Below are 13,328 nucleotides of genomic sequence, written 5' to 3' on the forward strand. Positions count from 1 at the left end.
CTCTCATGGATGAGAGGAAGTGGTTGAGGATATAAGATAGAAACAAGGAAATTACACCACCAAATGGGAATTTTTCTAAGGTCATTGCCCCAGATGGTTATGGGTGAATTTCAGGAACCAAACCAAAAGGATTAGGGAAAGATATATGAGTGCATCCATGAGTAACATAAATCCCTGGGCATGATTTACCAAAGATGTCAATCTGGTATAAATGTACAATCTAGTGAAAGTCAGGAAAGAGTAGTTGAGAATAGTTAATTGATAACATTCTCTTGGAGATGTTTGTGTCCATGCCTATAATGAACAATGAAAAAAACTGCATTTGATAGCCTGGCCACGACCTGAGACATCAGGACCAAGCAGGGGAAGATAAGCAAAGACCTCCAGACACCCCCGATCTTTTGATATCATAACCTGAAAGCCTAAGAATGGCTACAGTGGACATGAAAGATACAAATGTATGTCGCCATTGGAAACGGAGACCAGGATGAAGGACGTGATTACAAAGGCCTACAGCCTGGTGAGCTATTGGAACCACTCTTCCAACAGAGCAGTTGCTCTTACAGGATTGAATCTTACTGGACATATGAAGTGTGCCATGGAAAACACATTCACCAGTACTTTGAGGAAGAAGAAACTGGCCAGCAGAAAGTTAATATTCAAGAACATTACCTGTGATATGTTGCGTGTGAGGCAACTAGCATGCAGAAGTGCTTGATGAAGATGCACTGAAGAATGGGTCTCAGACACGCTCAGTTACTTGACAACAGCATGACATGAAAAGGTTAATGTGGCCCAGGAGAGTGAGAAATCCTTTTATGCAAGGCACTGACACACACTCCACAGAGAAACCGACTAATTAATGAAACAATCAGGAAACACTGGTACCAACCAGAGGGATTGAAATTGTAGTAAAGAGGGACATAGTAATTTGGATTTCCAAAATTTAGGGTTAGGTTCCTTTGAGTTAACTATGAAACTGACTGAAATAATACTTAGAAAATATCCACAAGATGGAAATCAGTAAAAGGAGAGCTGGAGAATCTTTTAAGTCTATGATTTCTTGGTATTATGATATACGTTAGGTTTCAGTATTAACCAAATGAAACTTAGGAGCAATATGTATATGTCTATGTGTGTTTATGTAAACATAATGTTAATAAAATTTAACTCAAGGTGATCTTAGACAAGACCAAGAAGAAAGTTATGGGGTAAGGTGAAAATTGACCCAGAGTGGTTTCATTCAGGTTGGAGATGTAGGAATATGGTTTAAACTCAACATAGTAAATTATCCCATCCCATGTAGCGTCTGGACATTTAGCAAGAGGGTGGTGCTGGTGGAGACAAGGATGCTGTTCAAGAGTCAACACGGGGGTGAGATAATTTACAGCTAGGAAAGAAGACCAGAGATGCGTACGTGCAGCCCCAACAGCTGAATATTATAAAGATAGGACACTTTGCACCCAAAAGTAGGAGCTCTTGGGACAGTCAGAAGTCCACAGCCCACTTAGATCAGAAGACCAAATGGGTCCGATAGGCATGTGATGCTGACAAGATGAAAACATTAGATAAGGCCATGTGAGGTCACCAGGGGCTGTTGGAGATTAAGATTCAAAGACTGAAATGAAACAACACTTTGCTGACATTGGAAAGAAAACATCTACCCTTTCAAATCATGCGTGGTGGGAAACTATATATAATGACAGACAACATCCTTGGGCTAGAATTCTCTCTCAGGTTTTAATCCTTGCTCAGTTTGTTTTTACTGTAATTGCTATCATAATGCTTCATTTAGTATTCTCAATGTATAAAAGCTGAACAGGCAAATGGATGTAGTGCGCTACCAAGCCGTGAGCTAAAGATGGGACAGGAGTATGAGCCTAAAGATTTTTCCTGTAGGCTCAGAGGAAGGGAATGTTAAAAAAAGCACTATACAAGCTTTCTTTATAATATTGTAAACCTTGTTAAGGAAAAGCAGTATGTCAGCTTTGCTGTGAACAAAGGCTTTCTGTCTGTCCAAACAAGCTGTTTTTATGACCTTGTGAAATAGAAGGCCTCCATGGGCACTTAAACATTTGGGCACCATCTGTGTTTATCAGTTAGAAGGGGAGTCATCCCTAGCCTTGTTACAGTTTCCTTGAAGATGGAGTTCATAGCATCTTGAAGACAACTAATCATTAGGGAGTTATTAGAAGCAAAATGTTGCGTTCTTAAGAGAGAAGACTGATAGCAGCCTCATGGACAGAAGAGATGATTGATGGGACTAAATGTCTAAAATCTGTATAAAGTTGGCTGCTTTTCCACACGTTTCTCAGAGTGCTCGCGGGGAAGGTCTGGACTGCTCAAGTAATCAAGACCTTTGAAAGTGCACATTGAAGCCTTGGAAAGTGATCAACTTTGTGTCAGGTTGTATCAATGTGACCAGCATCTTTGATTGTACTCTTTGTCTTTTAACCTCTTCGTTAGTTGTTATAACTTCTTGATAAAGCCATTATACTTTGGAACCAACCACCTTGCGATCTTTTGATTAAGGACTCGAACGGTAAAGGTATTTTACTTACAGCCTTCAAAGCCAGTTGTTTTTGATGCAGAACTAACCTTTATGGACCGAGTGTGGGAGGCAGAAGCACCTGAATCTGTTGTCTAAGTGCCAAAACAAGAGCTGCTCTTAAGTAGATGGATTAAAGTAAATATTTGTATACGTGTTTTGATAAATCTCATTTAAACAAAAGGTTCCATTATACTGTGAGATTTATCACATGGAGCAAATGTCTCTAAATTTACATAGTTCTGAACAGAATTTAGTATATTTGCTGCTTGATGTGTGTTAGTTAGTGCATCAGAAAAAAAATACCCAATTCCATTCCCCTGCTCTATTACTGTCAGTGCAGGAATATGCTGCTGGGGAGGCAGTCACTCAAAAACAAATGTCTACAACACATACAGTGTCATCTACTGTTACCGACCCGCCACTGGCAGGATGGTCGCTAACCAGAGGACACAGATTTAAGGTAATTGGCTAAAAAATCCAAAGGAGAGATGAGGAGAACATTTTTACGCAGCAAATTGTTATGGTCTGGAATGCACTGCCTGAAAAGGTGGTGGAAGCAGATTCAATAGTAACTTTCAAAAGGGAATTGGATCTCTACTTAAAAAGGAAAACAATTGCAGGGCTATGGGGAAAGAGCAGGGGAGTGGGACTCGTTGGTAGCTCTTTCAGAGAGCCAAATGGCCTCCTCTGTGCTGTATGATTCTATGATCAGATATCATTGTCAGTGTACGGGCCTTCGGCAGTCGCATAAATTAGATCTTGTTAGAGGTTATACAGCCATGGTGCTACTCTACTCCCATCTGCAACAAACAAACTTTGCCTATACATGTGGCAAACTGCTCAGCGTTGATAGTTGAGTTGAGCCCTTCCGCTAACAAAGGATTGCATAGCCATTAACCTGACACGATCCTGTGCGAAACGTTGGCACTATGAGAAAATATAATCCAGTAAGAGTAGAGGGGGAAAAAAGAGAGACATTCTGGTAATGTCCACAAACAAGATGCAAAATGTTAATCACATACTTAGGGAAGTTTATAGACTTGTTTGTAAACACATCCCACATTAGAAACATCCAAACACGAGTGAGATTAATCATCCTGATACCACAATTTCTGGATTGGAGAAACAAATATTCTAGGTCAGTACAGAAGTAATTGAACAAGCTCAGTATTTTGGGTATTTGGATGTTTATATTCCACACCACAGCAGCAATGATGCTCGCACTCTGAAATAAGAATTAATAGTTTTCCCAATTGGGAATTCAGGAGATATAAAACAAAAGCAATTTACATGTTTGTTAAGTTAGGCTGGTATCTGGGAGAACAGATTTACTGTGTGTAACGCTGTAGATTCAAACACAGTTTGAGATCTTAGTTTTTGACATCTGTAATACAAATGACAGTGGGAATTATAATTGCATAAATAAATGCCAATTTCTATTATTACATCTGCCAATGTTCTGGCTACAATTTAGTTAAATGACCTAAACATTCTTTGTTCACAGACCTCATTTTTTTAAAAAACATTATTCAAAGGATTTTTAATGTGGTACTAAGAAATAACAATACTGATCTTTTGTTAAGTTTGCAGAGTAAATATTAGATACCTGTAATTACTTATACAATCATAACCCCAATGAAATTGATGAAACATTAAAACATCTTTTTGTTTGGTATTATTCTGGTATAACTTCTGTTACTTCCACTGACCCGCCCCGCACACAAACCTCAAATCTCACTATGTAGGACACACATTTATAATATGCTGTATGTTTCACTAAACATTCTCGACAGTGTGAAGATTTTTCAGGATGCTTACGTGCACTTCAATATACAATGGTAGTGAATTTGACACAGAAAGCTCAAAAATGTTTCAAGCTTCTTACATTTATTTTCAAGCCAGTCTATTTACCATCTTGCAAATGTTTCAAAGGACGTTTTAAAAAAATTAAGCTGTCACCATACGAGTTGTTTCTCACCGCAATGGCAAATCGTGAAAAATTCAAATATTACCAGAGTGACATGAAATATATGGCAAAAGGATAATAGGTCAGACATTTATCAAAAATTATGGAGCTCTGCTTATTTTGCCAGTATCCTACAACAAAAATTAATGCATTTAAATGCAACTTCAAAGGCCTGAAGTGAAAGAGGATTTGCATTCATGCAGCACCACATCATGCCATCAGGACGTCCCAAAGCACTTCACATCGAATGAACTACTTTTGAATCGTCACTGCTGTTAGATAAATATGGCAGCCAACTTGCAGCAAATTTCACAAAGATGAATGACCAATTTGATCTGTTTTTGGTGGTTTTGGTTGAAGGAGGAATATTGACGAGATCAGTGAGAAAACTCCCTGCCCTTCTTCAAATAGTGCCATGGGATCTTTTACATCCAAGTAAACAGCCAGACAGGGTCTCAATTTAACATCTCATCTGAAAGATGACAACACATCTCTGCCTTGGTACTGTACTATAGTATCAGCCCACACTACATGCTCAGGTTCTGGAGTAGGGCTTGAACCCAGATTGAGAGACAAGAGTGCTACCAACTAAGCCAAGCTGATAACCAAAATCATAAAAAATGAAGACCTCTTTTTCTAGACAAAATGGTAGCTTTGATCCTTACTGGGAAGGTGCACATGTGGATACCATGAGGACAGGGTCAGGTTGGGCTAAGATGTCCAACACCATCAAAAAAATTACAGAATGCTCTCCTCCAAAAGGCTGCGGCTGCTGGGACAGTTGGAGCTTTCAAAACTGAGACTGATAGATTTTTGTTAGGGAAGGGTTTCAAGGGATATGAAGCAAAGGCAGGTAAACGGGGTTGAGGTGCAGATCAACCACAATCTAATTGAATGGTGGAGCAGGCTGGAGTAGGGTTGCCAACCGTCCAGGATTGTCCTGGAGTCTTCAGGAATTAACGTTTAATCTCCAGGACACTGTTGCAAGAAAAAAATCACAGCCGCATGAAAAAAACTGTTTTTTTTTTCCATTGTCTTTGAACACTTTCATTTATTAGTTTTAAAAATATTGGAGATGGAACAAAGTGTGAACTGCTGAGAGTTTGGTAAGTGTGGGAGTTTAAGGGTTAATCTCTTTAAAATCTAGTGTATATTGCTTTCAACTGTTGAAGTTCAATTTTAAAGTTTAAATTTTTAAGTTTCTGTCAGGCTTCAGCAGAGAGAGCTGCTGTAGTAAGTTAATTAGTTAGCTAGATTAAACTGGTACCTGAAGGTGGGGCAGGCCTGACTCATCTGAGTCACAAACTGTAGAAATACAGGGGCCTGTCAGTGAAACAGCACGGTGTGCGGACAACACAGTGTGAACTGTTGAGAGTTTGGTAAGTGTGGGAGTTGGAGGAAGGAGGTGCTGCTTTGCCTTGCTTTTCCTAACTTTTTCCACAGAGCGGCAGTGGACCTGAGCGTAGAAGACTGAGATTGGGGAATAAAAGCAGCAGCAGACCTGCAACAAGAGAAAACTACTGTGTGATGTCACAGGTGAGTCCGAGAGGGGAGCACAGTATAAAAGGAGAGACCTCGAGCGGGAGGAGAGTCTGAGAGTCTCAGGCAAGTCATGGCAGCACAGCTCGCACCCATGATATGCTCCTCCTGCACTATGTGGGAAGTCATGGACATTACCAGTGTCCCTGGCGACCATGTGTGCAGGAAGTGTGTCCAGCTGCAGCTACTGGCTAACCGTATTTCGGAGCTGGAGCTGCGGGTGGATTCGCTGTGGAGCATCCGCGATGCTGAGACTATCGTGGATAGCACGTTCAGTGAGGTGGTCACACCGCAGGTAAAGATTACGCAGGCAGAAAGGAAACGGGTGACCGCCAGGCAGACTAAAAGGACTAGGCAGGTAGAGCAGGAGTCCCCTGGGGCCATCTCCCTCTCAAACAGATATTCTGCTTCAGATACTGTTGGGGGAGATGGCTTATCAGGGGAAAGCAGCAAGAGCCAAGTGCGGGGCTCCACAGGTGGCTCTGCTGCACAGGAGGGAAGGAAGAGGAGTGGCAGGGCTACAGTGATAGGGGATTCAATTGTAAGGGGAACAGATAGGCGTTTCTGCGGCAGCAAACGTGACTCCAGGATTGTATGTTGCCTCCCTGGTGCTCGGGTCAAGGATGTCACGGAGCGGCTGCAGGGCATTCTGGAGTGGGAGGGTGAACAGCCAGTAGTCGTGGTCCATATTGGTACCAACGACATAGGTAAACAAAAGGGATGAGGTCCTGCAAGGTGAATTTAAGGAGTTAAGAGATAAATTAAAAAGCAGGATTACTACCAGTGCCACGTGCTAGTGAGTATAGGAACAGGAGAAAAGACAGGACGAATGCGTGATTGCAGGGATGGAGTAGGAGGGTGGGATTTAGATTCCTGGGACATTGGGACCGGTTCTGGGGAAGGTGGGACCTGTACAAGCGTGACGGGTTACACCCGAGCAGAACCGGGACCAATGTCCTCGCGGGGATGTTTGCTAGTGCTGTTGGGGAAGCTTTAAACTAGAGTGACAGGGGGATGGGAACCTGAGCGGGGAGTCAGAAGGGAGTAAAGTTGAGAGCAGCAAGAAAGGGGAAGACCCAGAGGAAATCTACAATACAAATAGTACAAACAGTTGTTCAAGAACAAGTGAAAGGAAAAGCGTAGAGCAGCGGAAAGAAAGTGTACTTTAGGCACGACAGATAAAATAAAAACTAGAAGGCGTAAGGCGATTAACCCAGCATCAAAGCTGAAAGTCAGGCTAGGGTGCGTGGCCCCAACTAAGAGTTCTATATACAAATGCATGGAGTAGAAGGAATAAATTAAATTAACTACAGGTTCAAATTCAAATTGGAGGGTATGACATGACAGCTATTACTGAGACTTGGCTGCAGGATGGTCAGGATTGGGAACTAATTATACCGGGTTATAAGGTCGACAGGAGAGATAGGGAAAATGGAAGAGGGGGAGGAGTAGCCTTAATGATTAGAGATGAAATCACTTAAATGATAAAGGGGGATATAATGAGAGGTAAGCAGCCAACAGAGACCTTGTGGGTTGAATTGAGAAATAGGAAAGGATCTAAGACTATAGTGGGAGTTGTATATAGGAGCCCTGGCAGCAGCTCTGAAGTGCTAGATTGTATAAATGCAGAGATTAGACAGGCGTGTAAGAAAGGCATAGTGGTCTTAATGGGGGACTTTAACATTCACATCGATTGGGAAAAGCAGACGAGCAACTGTCAGAAAGGTAGTGAATTTCTTGAGTGTGTCCGGGATAGTTTTCTGCAGCAGTATGTCCTAGAGGCAACAAGGGGGCAAGCCATACTAGATTTAGTAATGAGTAATGAACCAGATTTAGTTAACGGCTTAACTGTGCGTGAACATCTATCCAATAGTGATCATAACATGATCGAGTTCAATGTAGTGTTTGAAAGGGAAAAAAGTGAATCAGCTGCTAAGATTCTAGACTTGGGTAAGGCCGACTTCAATGGGATGAGACAGAGACTGTCCACAGTAAACTGGGCAAATCTGTTAATGGGTAAAACGACTGATGATCAGTGGGAAATGTTTAAAGAAACATTTAATGTGATACAGAATCCGTTTATACCCGAGGGGCAAGAACTCTACTTGCCAAAAAAAAACAGCCACGGACAGCCATGGAATCCAGGGTGCCTTGGCACTTTGGATACAAAACTGGCTTAGTGGCAGAAGGCAGAGGGTGATGGTCGAAGGTTGTTTTTGTGACTGGAAGCCTGTGGCCAGTGGGGTACCACAGGGATCGGTGCTGGGTCCCTTGCTGTTTGTGGTCTACATTAACGACTTGGATATGAATGTAAAAGGTATGATCAGTAAGTTCGCTGATGATACAAAAATTGGTAGGGTGGTAAATAGAGAGGAGGATAGCCTCAGTCTGCAGGACGATATAGATGGGTTGGTCAGATGGGCGGAACAGAGGCAAATAGAATTTAACCCGGAAAAGTGCGAGGTGATGCACTTTGGAGGGACTAACAAGGCAAGGGAATACACAATGAATGGGAGGACCCTAGGCAAGACAGAGGGTCAGAGGGATCTTGGTGTGCAAGTTCACAGATCCCTGAAGGCGGCGGAACAGGTAGATAAGGTGGTAAAGAAGGCATATGGGATACTTGCCTTTATTAGCCGAGGCATAGAATATAAGAGCAAGGAGGTTATGATGGAGCTGTATAAAACACTGGTTAGGCCACAGCTGGAGTACTGTGTGCAGTTCTGGTCGCCACACTACAGGAAGGATGTGATCGCTTTGGAGAGGGTGCAGAGGAGATTCACCAGGATGTTACCAGGGCTGGAGCGCTTCAGCTATGAAGAGAGACTGGGTAAAATTGGGTTTGTTTTCCTTGGAGCAGAGGAGGCTGAGGGGGGACATGATTGAGGTGTACAAAATTATGAGGGGCACAGATAGGATGGATACTAAGGAGCTTTTTCCCTTCGTTGAGGGTTCTATAACAAGGGGGCATAGATTCAAGGTAAAAGGCGGGAGGTTTAGAGGGGATTTGAGAAAGAACTTTTTCACCCAGAGGGTGGTTGGAGTCTGGAACTCACTGCCTGAAAGGGTTGTGGAGGCAGGAACCCTCACAACATTCAAGAAGCATTTGGATGAGCACTTGAAATGCCATAGCATACAAGGCTACGGACTAAATGCTGGAATATGGGATTAGATTAGACAGGGCTTGATGGCCGGCGCGGACACGATGGGCCGAAGGGCCTCTATCCGTGCTGTATAACTCTATGACGCTAACTAAAGAGGTAAGCGACAATATAAAACATAAGGAAAGGGCATACAAAAAGGCAAAAAATGGCACAGATCCTGGCGAATGGGAAAGATACAAAGATCAACAAAGGGTCACAAAACAGATAGTAAGGGCTACAAAAAGAGAGTATGAAAAGAAAGTCGCAAGGGATATCAAAACCAATACAAAGAACTTTTATAGTTATATTAGGAAAAAGAGGGTGGTCAGGAGCAGTGTTGGCTCCTTAAAAACTGAAAGTGGGGATATTGTCATTGACAATGGGGAAATGGCAGACATGTTGAACAATTACTTTGCATCAGTATTTACAGTCGAAAAAGAGGATAGCATGCCGGAAATCCCAAGAAAACTTCTACTGAATTGGGGACAGCGACTCGATAAAATTAACATAGGTAAAGCAACAGTAATGAAGAAAATAATAGCACTAAAGAGTGACAAATTCCCAGGACCAGATGGTTTCCATCCCAGTGTTTTAAAGGAAGTAGGTGAGCACATTGTGGATGCCCTAACTATAATCTTTCAAAGTTCTCTAGATTCAGGAACTGTCCTTCTAGATTCGAAAATTGCATGTCACTCCGCTTTTTAAGAAAGGAGAGGGAAACCGGGGAATTATAGACCAGTTAGCCGAACATCTGTTGTGGGGAAAATGCTGGAGTCTATAATTAAGGATAGGGTGACTGAACACCACGAGAATTTTCAGTTAATCAGAGAGAGCCAGCATGGATTTGTGAAAGGTAGGTCGTGCCTGACAAACCTGATTGAATTTTTTGAAGAGGTGTAAAGTAGTGGACAGGGGAATGCCAATGGATGTTATTTATATGGACTTCCAGAAGGCATTTGATAAGGTCCCACATAAGAGACTGTTAGCTAAGATAGAAGCCCATGGAATCGAGGGAAAAGTATGGACTTGGTTAGGAAGTTGGCTGAGCGAAAGGCGACAGAGAGTAGGGATAATGGGAAGGTACTCACATTGGCAGGATGTGACTAGTGGAATCCCACAGGGATCTGTCTTGGGGCCTCAATTATTCACAATATTTATTAACGACTCAGATGAAGGCATAGAAAGTCTCATATCTAAGTTTGCCGATGACACAAAGATTGATGGCATTGTAGATGAAAACATAAAATTACAAAGCGATATTGATCGATTAGGTGAATGGGCAAAACTGTGGCAAATGGAATTCAATATAGACAAATGTGAGGTCATCCACTTTGGATCAAAAAAAGGATAGAACAGGGTACTTTCTAAATGGTAAAAAGTTAAAAACAGTGGATGTCCAAAGAGACTTAGGGGTTCAGGTACATAGATCATTGAAGTGTCATGAACAGGTGCACAAAATAATCAAGAAGGCTAATGGAATGATGGCCTTTATATCTGGAGGACTAGAGTACAAGGGGGCAGACGTTATGCTGTAGCTATACAAAACCCTGGTTAGACCGCACGTGGAGTACTGTGAGCAGTTCTGGGCACTGCACCTTCGGAAGGACATATTGGCCTTGGAGGGAGTGCAGCGTAGGTGCACTAGAATGATACCCGGACTTAAAGGGTTAAGTTACGAGGAGAGATTACACAAATTGGGGTTGTATTCTCTAGAGTTTAGAAGGTTAAGAGGTGATCTGATTGAAGTTCATCAGATATTAAGGGGAACAGATAGGGTGGATAGAGAAACTATTTCCACTGGTTGGGGATTCTAGGAGTAGGGGGCACAGTCTAAAAATTAGAGCCAGACCTTTCAGGAGTGAGATTAGAAAACATTTCTACACACAATGGGTGGTCGAAGTTTGGAACTCTCTTCCGCAAACGGCAATTGATACTAGCTCAATTGCTAAATTTAAATGTGAGATAGATAGCTTTTTGGCAACCAAAGGTATTAAGGGATATGGGCCAAAGGCAGGTATATGGAGTTAGATCACAGATCAGCCATGATCTTATCAAATGGCGGAGCAGGCACGAGGGGCTAAATGGCCTACTCCTGTTCCTATGTTCCTGAAGGCTTTTAGACCAGGCAGGGCAGTTGGAGGTAGGATGCAATGAAACCTCCAAGAATACATCCAACCAGAGTTAGCAACCCTAGGTTGAGGTGCAGATCAGCCACTGAATTGCAGAGCAGGCTGAATGGCCTTCTGCTGTCCCATTCAATGAGATCATGGTTGATCTGTATCCTAACTGCATTTACTTGCCTTGGTTCTGTATCCCTTAATACCCTTGGCTAGCAAAAATCTATCAATTTCAGATTTAAAGATATCAATTGAGCTAGCAACTACTGCTTTTTGTGGTAGAGCACCACACTTCTATCACCCTTTGTGCAAAGTCCTAACTTCCTTCCTAAATGGCCTGGCTCTGATTTTAAGATTTTGTCCCACTTATCCTGGACTTCCCTCACGAGCAGAAAAAGCTTCTCTTCACCTATCCTATCAATTCCTTTCAAAATCCTAAACACCTCAAATCATCCCTTCGTCCTCAACATTCCAGGGAATACAAGCCTAGTGTTTGTAATCTCGCCTCACAATTTAACCCTTGGAGCCCTGGTAACATTGTGGTGAATACGCACTGCACACCTTCCAAGGCCAACATATCCTCTCAGGTCTCAGTGCCCTGAACTGAACACAGTACTCCAGATGTGGTCTGACCAGGGCTTTGCACAGCTGTAGCAAAACATCCCCCCCCCCCCCCCTCCCTTTTATAGTCTAGCCCTCTGGATATAAAAGGTTAACCTTCCATTAGCCTTTTTGAATTTTTTTTTTGTACCTGACCACTACATTTCAGTGAACCTGCAGCCTTTGCTTTTCGGATCTCTGAAATCTCCACCGTTGCGATGGTCCTGCAGCCTCCACAGCCCTGCTCCCCTGCCCCGAGGTCCCTCAATAACTCCTCCATCAACCAGGCTCACGCTGACTGTGGGCAACCAAGTGGTGCCAGGGAGATCAGTCAGAGCTCGACACACAAGGCCGCCACCATCCCACCACCCTTTCCTTTCCTTTACCCCGACCTTGGGAAGGGATCCAAGCCCCACCCTCCTCAGCCCCGCTCTCAAACACCGTGCGGGCCCAGCGCGCTATACGTCACCTCCCTCCATTGATCAACCGCCTTCGTCACGTGCGCCGCTCCGTCCGTCCGCCCGCCGCCGCGCGGGGTGAGGGAAGCGACGACGTCACTGCCAGTCGAACCCTTTCGCGTGGCGTGGCGTGACGTGACTCACGTGAGGCCCGCATGCGCGCGCTGGGAGAGCAGGACGAGAAGGGGAGGAGGAGGAGGGGGGGGGGGGGGGGGGAGGAAAAGAGCGACGCCCCAGATTGCGAGCACCGCGCAGGCGCGGATTCCCCATGCGCCGCCACCCCCTTCCCCCCCTCCTCCGCACGTGGCGGCCGGCAGCGTGCGCGCGGATCTGGAGCAGAATTGGGTTTTTTTTTCAGGTAGTTTCAAGGCTCCTTCAACTCAGCTTGTGCAGCTGCCGAAAACAAATATTGTTTTCGAAAGCAAAATGCTGCGGATGCTGGAAATTCCAAATAAAAACCAGAAAATGCTGGAAACACTCAGCAAGTCAGGCGGCATCTGTGCAGAGAGAAACAGAGTTAATGTTTCAGGTCGATGACCCTTGGTCAGAACAAATATTGTTTTGACTGGTTTGCACCTCGTGCAGGCTGGAGAAAAGTTGGACGCAACCAGAGCCTCACACCCACCTCTGCCCCACCACTTTTCTGCTATCAGGTGCATCAGGCAGACCGAACATGATCACCTTAATGTGGCCGCTTCTGCCACTCAAATCTTAACACAGACGCGAACCTCCCCACCCCAGCCTTCCCAACAACCTCTGCTGCCCTTGACTTCTCCCTGTTGCTCCTGTCCTTGCTCTTAATTGTTTTAGTAGGTTGCTTATCCCATAGTGTTATTGCCGTATATAAATAATTTACAAAGCTTAGATGATACTGTCACCTTACTCTGAGACCAAGTTACTTTAAATAAACCGATCTTTTCCATTCTTAGCCAATACTGAGTTGTGGGAGATGCT

General features: G+C 43.7%; 1 protein-coding gene across 5 annotated transcripts in view; it reads right to left on the minus strand.

Annotated features, from left to right (window-relative positions):
* LOC137328035 (zinc finger protein 665-like) overlaps positions 1–12,508 on the minus strand; it is a 60,896-nt gene extending 48,388 nt beyond the window's left edge. The window contains exon 1 of one of the 5 annotated variants that reach the window (XM_067994116.1): positions 12,386–12,508. Coding sequence is in view for 4 of the 5 variants with exons in the window: in XM_067994119.1 (XP_067850220.1) it covers positions 12,386–12,395 (10 nt within the window). In the remaining variant the exon portion in view is untranslated. The remainder of the gene's footprint in view (positions 1–12,385) is intronic. The other 4 variants (XM_067994119.1, XM_067994118.1, XM_067994115.1 and 1 more) reach the window with 4 other exon arrangements.
* Between the last annotated feature and the right edge of the window lie 820 nt (positions 12,509–13,328).

The sequence above is a fragment of the Heptranchias perlo genome, chromosome 12 (genome assembly GCF_035084215.1).
Source record: "Heptranchias perlo isolate sHepPer1 chromosome 12, sHepPer1.hap1, whole genome shotgun sequence".
In the NCBI taxonomy this organism is placed as follows: domain Eukaryota; kingdom Metazoa; phylum Chordata; class Chondrichthyes; order Hexanchiformes; family Hexanchidae; genus Heptranchias; species Heptranchias perlo.